At 35.9% G+C, this 15731-nt stretch overlaps 1 protein-coding gene across 1 annotated transcript; it reads right to left on the bottom strand.

Annotated features, from left to right (window-relative positions):
• Positions 1-9629: 9629 nt before the first annotated feature.
• Positions 9630-10808, bottom strand: LOC131613142 (uncharacterized). Its single transcript, XM_058884837.1, has one exon. It carries the CDS (start codon positions 10806-10808, stop codon positions 9630-9632), a length of 1179 nt encoding a protein of 392 aa, XP_058740820.1.
• Between the last annotated feature and the right edge of the window lie 4923 nt (positions 10809-15731).

Raw genomic sequence — 15731 nt, forward strand, 5'->3', positions numbered from 1 at the left:
GTTCAGATGGCACCGTTGAGATATTGATTCGGATGTAATCTCTGGTGGCGGGAGCCATTACCTGCAAAAACAAAAGTAAACTCTTTGATCCTTGAAATGTGTAGTGAAAAATGATGTGTTTATGATGCAAACATGTGGCACACAAAAACAAATCAAACAATAGCCTTAGGTTCAAAGGCTTGCATGAGGTTAATAGGTGATACCCTCCCCTCTGAAGTTGAGTTGGTTGAAACCTGTCTTAGAGTAGTATTCGGGTTCTATGATCCTTGGAGACAACACCTCAATACGGCGCTCGGACGGCCGATCAAGAATATTCCTCGAGGATAACTAACTTCGATCAATTTCAAAGCTAGCCACTTAATAGGCCACAAGTCAAGTTCAACTAAAAGGTTCTAAGACAAATTAGTGTTAATGACATTTCGGAATCCTAATATACTCCTTGATCGTTTTCAAGGGACATCAGTATAAACCAAAGTATCACACTAATGATGACTACCAGATCAACCGTATCGGTACATGCCGTACAGTTTCCTTGGTCTATTGTCATATACTTAAGGTATCTCGAGATTCGGGTTAGAATCTTTCACACAACCAAAGTACCCAAGCAAACCTGTGAAAAGTAAAGCAATCAGATCAAACAATTGAAAACATCGAAATGATCTATACTCTAAAGGTAACCCCTTTTGAAAACATTTTGAATTTGAAATCCCCAGCAGAGTCGCCAGTTCTGTGGACCGTCCTTTCGGGCCATACCCCTCTATGGTGTTTTTTGAGTGAGGGATACGTGAACTGACTCTTTTTTTTTTGTCGATCGGACGCTTTCGCGTCACTTTTGAAAAAGTTTACAGAGTCGCCACCGACCTTTTATTTTATCCAATGAAGGAAAGGTTTATAAAAGAAACAGAAAAAAGACCTTTGAGAGATTCTGGGTAAGGGGGTAGGTTATACAAAGGGAAGGTGTTAGCACCCTTTGTATCCATGGCTATCCATGGGCTCTTTAGTTTGCTTAGCTCATTTGATTTACCTTTCAATTGCTTCGGAATGCTTTACCTGTGTTTTTGAAATACCTTTGCAAATAGAATTTGTAATGATCCTTGTGCGGATATATACAAATGCTTGTTTATCTTTCAAAAGATGTTTTGAAAATAAGGTTAATTTCGTAATGATCCGTGTTAGGATGTATACAAAATATTGTCTTTTGGAAAGTTTATTTTGAAGAAAACAACAGTATATGAGAATTTTGTTTGTTTTGATTTTGAGCAAGCAAACTAGGAGGTCTACCCTGAGTTGTAAGGTCTTTATCCTTGTTCCCTTTAAAAATCTATCCTATCACAGGATATAAACAAAAGGTTCGATTTTGTACTCGAAACAGTAGAAATGTAACTTTGATTTTGAAAAGAGTGAAAAGGGATTACCCTAAGAGGTGCAAATGTGATTGTGATTGAATTCAGATATTTTATCTTTGAAGTTAGTGATCTAACGGTTCAGTTTTATCTTTGACATACACGCAGTTTATATGTGTGCTGGAAATTAAAATGCAGAAATGTAAAGTGCGGAAAGTAAATCTACGCTATTACATCGATTGTGCGGGAAATGTAAACTAGCCTATTTACATGAATTTGACATCCTATACATTTATCTAGGAATTTTAAATTGCAAGAAATAAAAGGCATATTTTTGGATTTTTTATGATTTATTTTTAATATAATTAATGCATTATTAATTAATTTAAAATAAAGAAAAAGATGAAAATATGATTAAACCTAGAAAATAAGTTTAAAATATGTACAAAATGTTTGTTAATTAATTTTAGAACAAAACTGATTTTTTTGTAATTTTTGAAATTGTTTTTGGATTTTTTAAGTTAATTAAAACATAATTATATAAATAATTACACAAATAATTAAAACTTAATGATAAAATTATCCTAAATATGTACAAAATTAGTTTATGATATATAAACAATATTTAACACAAAGAACAATTTTTTTTATGATTTTTTGACTAATTAAAATAATTAATAAGCAAATATATAAATACATACTAATTAATTATGTAAAATATTGAAATTTTGAAGAAAAATAAAATATTTTTATTTCAGAAAATAATATACATTTTTAGAAATATAAAATATTTTTTGTGGGATTTTTTGAATTTTAAAACTATTTTTAATTAGTTTAACAAAGAAATTAAAATAAAATAGAAAATAAAATTATAGAAATAAAAGGATACTAATCCTGTGTGGTTATTGACTGAGGGTGCATGGTGTGATGAGAGATTTGGCGCGTTGGATGGTGAGTTAATGAGATCAGATGGTTACTGAAACGAGGAGCATGGTAGGCGCGTGGACCACGTAACACATGATCCCCCAGAATTTGAAAAAGCTGGCGCGCGCGTTCTGGCCAACCAGGGCCTGCCACGCATCATCTTCTTCATTTGAATTTCTGCAACCGTAGGTAAAACCTTTACCTACAGTCGTTTTCCGTCACTAAAGCTCCTGCAAATTAAAAATCATGAAATATGCAAGATAAATATAATATGAGACCATGGATCAACTGCAAATGATCCACTGAACACAACTATGGCCTTATTTTCTTCTGATTTTGCCTTAAAAGGAAACCCCCGTTTTGAAGTCGTGAAACCCTAAAATGGTAACTTCATGTGTAAGCATCTAAAACTCAATTAAAGTTCCAGAAATGATCTACACACCACACCAAGTTCAAATATAGGTCTACATCGTGTTAGATATGCGTGTGTTATGAGATTTTGACAAGTTTTACTTTGAATGAATCGTGACCTGTAGTGCTTGATTCAAGTAGTTTCAGAGCTTGCAATTGATTGAGATAGCTTTAGTGATGTTCAAGGATGATATTTGAATGCTTAGTTTGTATTAAAATGGACTGAAATTAAAAATTCGAATTTGAAATTTCTTTGAAATTTTTCAAGTGTTTACAAGTGTGTTATGAGCTAAGCTTTGCCTCTGAACTTGTCTCCCTTATTACTGAACTAAGATAGCCTATTTATAAGCTTTGTGTGCTTAGAAATAAAGCTAATATATGCTATAGTTGCCTTTGTTGAAACTTGGCTTTTTTAATATTAAAAAAGCTTGAATTCTTGACCAAGTCACCTTGCCTTCAATGCACCTGCCTTGCCCTTCAATTCTCTGCAGAAAGATGAAGATTCCTTGAGGTGAGTCATGCTTGGAGATCAAGCAACCATTATCCATGCATTTTCCTTTTAATTTTAATCTTAAAGTAAGATAAAATCATGCAAAAAATGGTCAATAAAGGTATGGGCTTAATCTTGGTCGTGGGAGGCCCATAGTAACATGGCAAAGATGTTTGGACCATAAAAACTTGGCATCTTTTGGAAAAAAAACATTTTTGAGCAATGTTGATTTCATGCATTTTCCCAAAATTTAGCCAACTTCAACAAGGTGTAAATCCTTCAATTTTTGTCATATGAAGGAGATCTTGCACTTTTTGGAAACCTCAAAGAGTCCGCTAACCGATGTCTTTGGTTTAAAATCAAAATGATTTTTGATGCTCCTTGTGTGTCCTTTTGAAAAAAGTGTCTTTTTGTTGACTTTGAAAATGACCTGTAATGTCTTTGGTCATATTTTTCAAATGGTGAATGCAATGACCATGGGATCAATTGCATTTGAAAGATAATTGAATTTCCTTCAAAATGAGCTTTGGTTGGCATTTTTTGGATGAAGGATGAGAGAGTTATGATCAGTCAAAGTTGAGTTGACTTTTCAGGCAAAAACCCTAATTTTGAATCTTAGGGTTTTGTTGATTTTTGATCTTTCCTTGATGAATTGTGATCATCCAATGATCAAATGTTGAATCCTTTGACAAAATATGGATTTTGACAAAAAATTTCATTTTTGACTGTCAGTTGACTTTTTTGGTCAAACGGGTCGTCTGTTGACTGTTTGAGCTGCTGACGGTGCGTCTGAGTGAATTGAAGTTTGAAAATTTGTATGATGGCACTTTGAGATATATGGATGTATATGAAATCCATTTGAGCTCTCAAAAACTTGTTGCTCCTGTTAAAACAAGAAAAACCCTGATTAGGGACTGTCTGTATAGGAGGCAGTTAAGCGTACCTGATTTTTATGCAGTGCTGAGTTTCTGCTAATCGCGTGATATTCAGAAGACTTATAACACAAAAATATTGGAAATTTGAATTGTGAATGATTGATTTGATTGATTGTACAAATCACTGAGAATTGTACTGTCTGCAGTTTGTCTGTCAACTGACTGTTCGTGTACTGAAGCAGCAGTTAAAGTGAAAAAATCAACTGTCAAAGTTAATTTTTTTTTGTTGTTATTTTTTTTTTTGTTATATGTGAAGCATGAAAATTTATTTACATGACTTGTTAGAAAACAGAAACATAATAACAGATATTTACAGTATGCGGGCAAAATTACCGATAATAACCTGAAAATTGTTTAATGCACAGAAATAGAAATATTTGACTGGCAGAAAACACACAAAATATTATCTTAGTAATTAAGCAATATTATGACAAATAGTACAACATTTAATACTGACAGTATAAATATTACATACTATATTGAACAGTACGACGAATAAACGGTACGTTTAAGAAAATAAGAAACACGGCAAACTTTAAAAATGACGGTTGATGAACCATGCTATGCACAATAACATGTAGAGGATTGGGAGTGCAACCATTGCAGGTCCACACTTCTCAGGACTGTGTAGGCAGAAGAAAGTCATGATCACCGTAGCAATGGTGATGACTGTAAGAAGCAGTGTCTCTATCCATTTTGCCATTCTTGCTAGGGAAGAAGAAAGAAAATGGATGATGAAGTAGAAATTTGAAAGATGATTTAGAATTTGATGTGAGATTTGTGAAAAGAATGAGAGGTATTTATAGAATGGAAAGATGATAGAGACGTTGGGGAATGATGTGATTCCGTACAAAAGGAAATTTTGAGTGGAAGTGAGATTTGAAAGAAAGTGTATGATAGTGTTGGAAAAAGAGAGATGTATAGAATAAAGTTAAGATTTGAATTTTGAAAGAAGAGATTTGAAAAGATTTTGAAAATAATGGAATATAGTACAAAAGTTAGTGGGAAATCAAAAAACAATTGTTACCAGTACAGTGTGAGTTTCCTGCTTTTGCGCCTGCAAAAAGATTTAACTCTGCATGAATTGTGTCAGTACTATTTATCTGTAAATAAATAAATAGTATTTGTGAAGTAAAGAACAGTATTTGGCGTTTGCGTAAGAATAAATTCCACTGTAAGCCAAGCTACTGTATCAGAAAAAATTCTGAAAACCAAGTACTTCATATGTCAGGATATTTGAAATAAAAAACCCATGCTTATATGAGACTCTTAATTTTCAGATTGAAATTTTCTTGAAAAAAGATGTGGGCAAATTTTGGGGTATAACACAATTTCCTTCCAAACTAACTCCACTTCGTAACATTCCAAAAGCAAATGAACAGAAGATTCGGGATAACAACCGCAAAAAACACAAGCGATATCAGAATTAGGAGAGAGGATACCTCTTTTAAGGAGCAAAGCCTTAGACGGAATTCCATTTGCAAAACACTGCCAACCGAAAGCTCTAATTTTAAGGGGGATATCCACCCTCCAAATGGACTTGTAGGAAACGTCAAAAGCTCCCGGTGGGCCATACGGAATATGCATCTTGCATAAGGCAGCATAGCAAGACGAAACTGTGAAGGCAGCCGCTCCCGAAGGCAACCAAACAGTGCTGTCGCGGAGAGCAGTAGCTGGGACAGTGTATGGGACAGTGGTTTCCAGCTCCCTCCGCAGACCAGCAGTCTCTGCAGCGACCGAACCAACAGCTGCGTTCGAAATTCCGAGACTGCCCCATCTCCATATACCGTCCAGCCTTCCCCCCATACAAGCGACCGAGACCTCCTTCAAAACAGACGCTGCATACGCCTCCGGATAACGGTATAAAAAAGGTTCTCCCTTATGCCACGATGAGTGCCAAAAAGAGATTGAATATCCGTTGCCCAAGCTGAACCTGCAATTAGAATTAAAAAATTCACCGATTGGTTATTCCCTAGCGAGCATATGTCCGCCCACCAAACAAAACAAGAACGGATGTAATTTAAATTACGTCTCCCATGAATGACATCAAGATTAATATCACCGTATCGAGATTTCAACAAGCGATACCAAAGAGCATTAGATTCTTCTAAAATCCTCCATCGCCATTTGTATAGAAGAGCCTTGTTGAAAACATCCAATCTTTTGATTCCTAAACCCCCCTTTTCCACCGGTAAACAAACTTCATTCTACCCGACCCAATGCATCTTTCGTATTTCCTCCGTTCCTCCCCACAAAAAATTACTTTGAATCTTGTTCAATTCTCTTATGACTTTCACCGGAGCTTTATAGAAGGATAGAGTAAATATAGTCAGGCTTGACAAAACCGATTTTATAAGTGTTATTCTACCACCGAAACTCACCCACCTACTCTTCCACGAAGATAACTTCTTCCTCATTCCATCAACCAAAGGCTTCCAAAAATTGATTCTACGAGGATTGGAACCTATGTTAATCCCAAGAAATTTGAAATGCTTCGACTCCGCCCGACAACCAAGAAAAATCGTAGCCAACTCCATGAAACGATCATTAACATTAATTCCTATAAGCTTGCTCTTATGGTAATTGATGCTAAGACCCGAAACGATCTCAAAACCTTTCAACACCGTCTTGATGGCCCATAAGTGATTCCAACTACCGTCACCAACCAATAGGGTGTCGTCGGAAAATTGAAGGACATCAATAAAACAACTCCCTTGAACTTTGAATCCCGCATAATCCCCATTCTCCACCGCCTTATCAATCAAGAGTTTAAGGCCTTCCGCAACAATCACGAAAAGAAACGGGGAGATAGGATCTCCTTGACGTAACCCTCTTTCCACCCCAAATTCCCCCGTTGGACTACCATTAATCAAAACCGACATCTTACTAGAAAATATTAAAACCTCCATCCACCTCATCAACATGTCCCCAAATCCTATACTCCTCATCATGAATCTTAGAAAACTCCAATTGACTTTGTCATAAGCCTTCTCAAAGTCGACTTTGAAAAGGAGACACTCCCTTCCCTCCTTAGAAGCAAAATCCACTAATTCGTTAGCCACTAGAACACCATCGCCAAGATGCCTACCCGGGATAAAGGCGGTTTGACTATAAGAAATAATAGAAGGCATTATCTTTTTGATCCTATTAGCCAACAACTTCGCCAAAATTTTGTAGATGCTACCAACCAAGCAAATGGGTCTATATTCGTTTAAGCCTAAAGGATTAGATGATTTCAGTATAAGGGTAAGAAAGGATGAAGTTATTGATTTAGACAAAACAGCCCCGATATGAAAATCCTTAATGCAAGCACACACATCCCTTTTAATAAAAGACCAACACTTTTGGAAAAATAGAAGAGACATACCATCCGGTCCCAGACTCTTCGCCCCATCACAACTCCAAATCGCGCCTTTTATTTCCTCCTCCGAGAAAGGTTCTTCCAAACCTTGAATAGCCTCTGAATTTAAGCAATTGAAAGAGACATTGTCCAAAATCGGTCTATCTTTCCAACTTTCATGAAATTTGCTTTCAAAGTGCCTCTTCACCGTTTCTTTCACCTCTAAAACCGAACTCACTACCCCATTACTAGTGACTATACTACTAATATGATTCCTTCTCCTTTTCTCCTTCATAACTTTGTGAAAGAATCTACTATTCGAATCACCGTCATTCAACCACTTCAATCTCGACTTTTGTATAAGCATGTTTTCTTTTATCCTAAGATTCATCCAAATGTTTTTACTAGCCTCTTTCCTCCTAGCCAAGTCCTCCGCATTCAAAACCTCAAAGTCCTCCATCTCATTTAACTCCTTAACCCCCTCTTCCACCGCCAAGTCGAACCAACCGAACACATTTTTATTCCACCATCTCAATTTATCTCTCAAAAGCCGAATCTTTTCTTTCAAGACAAAGTCGCCTCTTCCAAACACCTCCATATCCTTCCACTCCTTTTCGACAAAAGGCAAGAAATCCTTGTTCGAAAACCATTCGGTGTTGAACTTGAAAGGTTTAGGCCCCCAATCCTCTTTATCAACTTCTAACCAAATCGGGCAATGGTCGGAAATATCCCGGGAACCAATGATTTGACCAACAACTCCCCACAAAGAAACTAAAGTGTCAGACACTAGGAACCTGTCTATCCCGCTCTTTGATCTCCCATCCCCGCTGTACCAACTGTATTTGCGACCTTTACAAGGAACATCATTAAGGCCATAACTATCTATGAACTCCGAAAAATATCTCCTCTCTGAATCGGTGCTGGCAGCAGATCTACCAACCCTCTCATTTCTCGATTTCACGGGGTTAAAGTCTCCCCCAAATAACTATTCACCATCAGTGTGTTTATTTTTCAGAGTCAGCAATTCCCTCCACAAATTCCTCTTCTCAGCCAAAGCAAAGGATGAATAAATATTCACAATGTAAAAAGAGAAGTTCTGCCAACTAACCTTTATCCCCAAGTATCCGGATCCGCAAAAACTCGACTCAACCGAAACTGGAGAGGATTTCCACAGGATCAGTAAACCGCCCGCAACACCAGCCGATGGAGAAAAAGAGTAACCAAAGTCCTCACCTCCCCAGAAACTATTGGCCAACGATTTCGAAATCTCCATTTATTTCGATTCTTGAATCAAAAAAATATGTGCACGACCCTTATTGATAATACTACAAATCCGCTTCCTCTTCAACTTACTACCTCCTCCCCTGATGTTTAGACTTCCTATAATCATTAAGAATTATAAGAAATCGCCTTCCTTCCTACCACGATCCTCTGATGATCCTGAATCTGTTCTAAGAGCATCTCCTTCAAGCCCTTTCCCATACGGCCCGCTCCCACTCCTAAATTGATGAGCGCATTAAACATTTTGTCCTCCGATGGGGGATGAAGATGATGTTTCAACCTGTTATTGCAGCGCATAATGTTTGATTCACTAGAAATCTCTCCATGGACAAGACCGGTTTCGTTCTCCCCTGCAGGCGTTGTGACAAAGTTACTACCGTTCAAACATGGGCCAGAGGGAAAATGACCCGAATGAACAGGGTTATGGGCCTGAGTTAAATTAACAATTCTCTTGGGCCTAGGTTTCTTTGGAAAAGCTGGCCCACACAAATGCCCCAGAGACTTGGATACCACCACTTTCCTCCTTCTAGATCTTTTACTCAAAGCTGCCTCCTTATTTTCTTCCAAAGTGGGACCACAAACCGAAAGAATAGGCCCAGCAGGTGTTTGGTTCAAAGAATCTTTGACTCTTGTTCCCAAAGAGTTAAAGTCAGATATAGGGTCGGAAATAGTGTCAGCTCCAAAACAAACCTTTTCATATAAAGCGCCTTCTGTTTCTATACCCATTGTTCCTTTTGCTGTCAGTAAAGCTTCATCAAATGAAGAGAAGCATATATTAAGGTCCAAATCTTTTCTACCCTCAACTAGCTTTCCAAACTCTGCGTTTCCACAATGGTTCTTTCCTTTGTCCGGATGTTTGCACCTCCCTAAACAGCTAACGTCATCGTTGATGGACTCCGTGGAGTTCATTTCCCAAAGCTTTTCGACGTCCATCTCCCCTCTTCGCTTCCTGCCGGCACCGACCAAGACTCTTCAGAGCTAGAGAGAGAACTACTATTTGCCTTGGAAGCAGCCTCCTTGTTGATGAGTCTAAACGGACCATACGCATCTTCACGAAGAGCAAGACTAAAAATCTCCCCGTCAATAGCCACCGAGATTCTCTCTGCCAAAGAAAAACACAGAGGAACCCTTATGAGAATCCTTGCTATATCCATGTTCTTGCCCTCTTTGTAGTTCTCGTCCATGTTGACAAAACAGCCAAAAGAGTTAGCTAAAGCTTCGAAGAAGTCGATATTCCAAGCATGGCAAGGCACACCATGAACCCGAATCCACGTAACTCGTTCCGCATCAACCGCTCCCTGTTGCCAAGGTTTAATGGTTCTAAACCATTGTTTCCACCAAGTATTGCCTTCACTCATCAAGTCCGAGATCACTCCCTCCTCCATTTCTTCTAGCAAGCAAAGATTCGCTCCCAGCGGGATAACCTTGATTGAGAAAAAACCCTCAATTTCGAAATGAGTTTGGATATTGTATGACTCTCTTAGAAACAGAACTTCACCGATGCACGCCTTACTCCATCTTGCTCTATCCTCAGGTTTAGACGAATAATTAACCGAAGCTAGAACCTCAGAGTTCCCACGTGATGCCCCCAGAACCACTGTTTCAGCATATGATCTGGTGCCCTTCGACCTTCCCACACCTGCCCCTGGACCACCCACATCACCCTTCTTGAAATGATACCTCCCCTTGTTAACACCTGTGGAGCTAAACTGTTTGGCCCTTGTCATATCTGCCGCGTTGTTTCGTTCGTATCTAGGTGGGTTTGCATGGATTTTCTTCCCATCTATCAAGATATTGTCGAGCCTGACTGCCAACATTCTAACATCATCCACTCCTCTGAATCTTGCAAAGCCAAAGCGTCTTCCAAACTTATTCCTCCTTGGGGATATCATCACCTCAGCAACATTACCATGACAACCGAAAAGTTCGAAAACATCTTTTGCCCGGATTCTTTTAGGAAAATCCGAAAAGAAAATTGTTTCAAATATCTCCGACGAGGCACCTTGCTTACCTCCATAAGGGAAAACGTCCCATTTAGTGGAAAACCCTCTGAAAATCTTCCTATCTGCCTTCTTCCACTCCATAGTACGCAATAACAAAGCCAAAATCTAGAGAGAGGTGGGAGAACGAAAACCTTTCTCTCTCCTCATTGTAAAGGATTTATTCTATTTAACACCTTTAACACCTTTCTCTTCTTTAATCTCAAAAAGGATTAAATATGTTTTTGATTTTTAATTCAAATTCTTTTTAATTTTTACAATTTATTAACATTAAACATTATTGGTTTATGCTAATTTAGCACTTCCCTAATATAAATTATTGTTTATTTGGTTACTGCGCCGATCATAATGCTGACACTAATGCTAATTATATTACAATATATCTTTGGACGTGAATGACATTTTTGTTGACCTCAAATATATAGACAAGAATTTGGTCTCTATTCACTTAAATACTATAATACAGTGTAATATAATATAATGTAATATCAGAAACACATAGCCATAACTAATCCTTATTAATATAATCAATTGTTATGATTAATATACGAGTGAGTGCCAAGAAAACAGGTAAAGAAACATATAAAATATGTCATGAAATTAAGCAACTAATAATTCGTTTAGTGGCATTTTATTCTTGGATGGTATGTTTGTCGGCCTCTTGCTATATGCACAATTCCATAGACTGAATTTCCTTATAAGTTGCGTTAATGTAGCGTATTAATATATACTAATTCAAATGAATGTGGTGTTGAAGTTTGATAACTATTGGTTGAAATGTGGGACACACATTCTTTATGTGATATCCAATGGTTCTTGCTTTCATGTTAATCTGATTTTTGGGATGGAAAATTGTGTGATGTGTTTGTCATCAGCTTGTCTAAAGGGCCTGAAATTGCGGCATCTAATGATGCATTTGATCATCTCATATATAACTGAATGGTAAATCATTTGATACTATTTTTTAATTTGGTGTTAATTTGTTGTTATTGGCCTGATAATTATATGAAATTTTATTTATGATATATCGGTGTTTTAATTTTCGTACTTGTTGTTCTCGAAGTTAAACTCTAAAATTGATGTTTTAATTAATTTATATAAGAATGTCATTTGTTTCACTCCAAAATACACCAAAAACGTATTCTGAGTTTTTCCTTCCTCATTCTCATAACTCTGCATCTTTCGAATTGTCGAAGCGCCAACTTCTCTCCATTTTATTCTACTCGTTGAATTTTTCGAGTATTTTCTTGAATTCTCCTTATAGAATAATGTTAATTTCTCCTCATTTGAGTTGAGAAATTATCAAGTATAATTTTTTCTTGGATTCTCTTTAAAGAATTATTAAAATTTCTCTTGGTTTGAGAAATTACTACGACTAGTCGTTATATCAGATACTAAGATGGTATTTATACCATATTTGAATGGTCCTAGTACCATTTGAGGGTGAATTTCTAGACCGTTTATCTACCGTGCAAGTAGTAATCTTATAGTATAGAACTGAAATGTTTTATCCCGGAGGCGTCGTGGTTATTAAGAGCTGCTTTGCATAATTTTGGAGAAGAGAAAGAAATTCCAAAAATTACATGTGATAGTCCACGTTTTTGGAGAAGGGATAGAAATTCCTGTAATTGCATATGATAGTCCATGTTATTTGGTGGAGAGAAAGAAATTCCAAAAACTGCATAAGATAATCCACGTTTTTGGAGAAGAGAAAAAAATTCCATAAATTACATATGATAGTCAACTTTTTGGAGAAGGAAAAAGAATTCTTGAAATTTGCATGTGATACTCCACGTTTATGAAGAAGGGAAAGAAATTTCAAAAAATGCATATGATAGTCCACGTTTTTGGAAAAGGGTTAAAGATTCCTAAAGTGGCATATGACAGTCCATATTTTGGGGGAAGGGAAAGAAATTCCTAAAATCGCATATGATAGTCCATGTTTTTAGAAAAGGGATAGAAAATTCTGAAATTGCATATGATAGTCCATGTTTTTTGGAGTAGAAAGAAATTCCAAAAATTGCATGATAGTCCACGATTTTGGAGAAGAGAAAGAAATTCCATAAATTACACATGATAGTTCACTTTTTGGAGAAGAGAAAGAAATTCTTGTAACTTGCATGTGATACTCCATGTTTACGAAGAAGGGAAAGAAATTCCCAAAGTTGCATATGATAGTCCACGTTTTTGGAGAAGGGATAAAATGTTTGGATATTGCATATGATAGTCCATGTTTTTTGGAGGAGAGAAAGAAAATACAAAAATTATATATGATAGTCCATGTTTTAGGAGAAGAGATAGAAATTCCATTAATCACATATGATAGTCCATGATTTTGGAGAAAGGAAAGGAATTCTTGAATCTTGCATAAGATAGTCCACGTTTATGGAGAAGGGAAAGAAATTCCAAAAATTGCATATGTTAGTACACGTTTTTGGAGAAGAGATAGAAATTTTGGAAATTGCATATGATAGTCCATGTTTTTGGGAGGAGAGAAAGAAATTCCAAAAATTGCATATCACAATCCACGTTTTTGGAGAAGAGAAATAAATTCCATAAATTACATATGAAAGTCCACGTTTTTAGAGAAGGGAAAGTAATTCTTGAAACTTCCATAAGATATTCCACGTTTAGGGATAAGGAAAAGAAATTCCAAAAATTGCATATGATAGTCCATGTTTTTAAAGAAGGGATCGAATTTCTTGAAATTGCATATGATATTCCATGTTTTTGGAGAAGAGAAAGAAATTCCAAAAATTGCATATGATAGTCCACTTTTTGGAGAGTGGATAGAAATTCCTGAAATTGCATATGATAGTCCATGTTTTTTTGGAGGAGAGAAAGAAATTCCAAAAATTGCATATGATAGTCCATGTTTTTGGAGAAGAGAAAGAAATTTCATAAACTACATATGATAGTCCACGTTTTCGGAAAGGGAAAGAAATTTTTGTAACTTGCATATGATAGTCCACGTTTATGGAGAAGGGAAAGAAATTCCAAAAATGACTTATGATAGTCGACGTTTTTGGAGAACAAAAAGAAATTCCATAAATTGCATATGTAAGTCCACGTTTTTGGAGAAGAGAAAGAAATTCTTGAAACTTGCATGTGATATTCCACGTTTATGAGAAGGGAAAGAAATTTCAAAAATTGCATATGATAGTCCATGTTTTTGGTAAAGAGATAGAAATTCCTGAAATTGCATATGATAGTCCATGTTTTTAGGAGGAGAGGAAGAAATTCCAAAATTGTATATGATAGTCCATGTTTTTGGAGAAGAGAAAGAAATTCCATAAATTGCATATGATAGTCCATGTTTTAGGAGAAGGGAAAGGAGTTCTTGAAACATACATGTGATAGTCCATGTTTATGAAGAAGGGAAAGAAATTCCCATAATTGCATATGATAGTCCGCGTTTTTGAAGAAGGGATAGTATTTCTTGATATTGCATATGATACTCCATGTTTTTGGAGAAGAGAAAGAAATTCCAAAAATTGCATATGATATGCCAAGTTTTGGAGATTGGATAGAAATTTCTACAATTGCATATGATAGTCCATGTTTTTTGGTGGAGAGAAAGAAATTCAAAAAATTGCATATGATATTCCACGTTTTGAAGAAGAGAAATAAATTTCATAAATTACATATGATAGTCCACGTTTTTGGAGAAGGGAAAGAAATTTTTGTAACTTGCATATGATAGTCCAAATTTATGGAGAAGGGAAAGAAATTCCAAAAATGGCTAATGATAGTCAACGTTTTTGAAGCATAAAAAGAAATTCCATAAATTGCATATATAAGTCCACGTTTTTGGAGAAGAGAAAGGAATTCTTGAAACTAGCATATGATAGTCCAGTTTTTGGAGAAGGGATAGAAATTACTGAAATTGCATATAATATTCCAAGTTTTTTGGAGTAGAGAAAGAAATTCCAAAAATTGCATATTATAGTCCATGTTTTTGATAAGAGAAAGGAATTCCATATGATTGTCCATGTTTTTTGAGAAGGGAAATAAATTCTTGAAACTTGCATGTGATATTCCACGTTTATGAAGAAGGGAAAGAAATTCCAAAAATTGCATATGATAGTCCATGTTTTCGGTAAAGGGATAGAAATTCCAGAAATTGCATATGATAGTCCATGTTTTTTGGAGGAGAGGAAGAAATTCCAAAAACTGCATATGATAGTCCAGGTTTTTGTAGAAGAAAAAGAAATTCCATAAATTACATATCATAGTCCATGTTTTTGGAGAAGGAAAAGGAATTCTTGAAACATGTATCTGATAGTCCACGTTTATGGAGAAGGGAAAGATATTCCAAAAATTGCATATGATAGTCCACGTTTTTGGAGAAGAGATAGAAATTTTGGAAATTGCATATGCTAGTCCATGTTTTTGGGAGGAGAGAAAGAAATTCCAAAAATTGCATATCACAATCCACGTTTTTGGAGAAGAGAAATAAGTTCCATAAATTATATATGAAAGTCCACGTTTTTAGAGAAGGGAAAGTAATTCTTGAAACTTACATAAGATATTCCACGTTTAGGGATAAGGAAAAGAAATTCCAAAAATTGCATATGATAGTCCATGTTTTTAAAGAAGGGATCGAATTTCTTGAAATTGCATATGATATTCCATGTTTTTGGAGAAGAGAAAGAAATTCCAAAAATTGCATATGATAGTCCACTTTTTGGAGAGTGGATAGAAATTCCTGAAATTGCATATGATAGTCCATGTTTTTTTGGAGGAGAGAAAGAAATTCCAAAAATTGCATATGATAGTCCATGTTTTTGGAGAAGAGAAAGAAATTTCATAAACTACATATGATAGTCCACGTTTTCGGAAAGGGAAAGAAATTTTTGTAACTTGCATATGATAGTCCACGTTTATGGAGAAGGGAAAGAAATTCCAAAAATGACTTATGATAGTCGACGTTTTTGGAGATCAAAAAGAAATTCCATAAATTGCATATGTAAGTCCACGTTTTTGGAGAAGAGAAAGAAATTCTTG

Source organism: Vicia villosa, linkage group LG6, assembly GCF_029867415.1.
Source record: "Vicia villosa cultivar HV-30 ecotype Madison, WI linkage group LG6, Vvil1.0, whole genome shotgun sequence".
NCBI classification, from domain to species: Eukaryota; Viridiplantae; Streptophyta; class Magnoliopsida; order Fabales; family Fabaceae; genus Vicia; species Vicia villosa.

Bases quoted from the DNA above. Each gene is read 5' to 3' on its own strand.
- LOC131613142 (XM_058884837.1), bottom strand. From the start codon at position 10,808: ATGGAGTGGAAGAAGGCAGATAGGAAGATTTTCAGAGGGTTTTCCACT.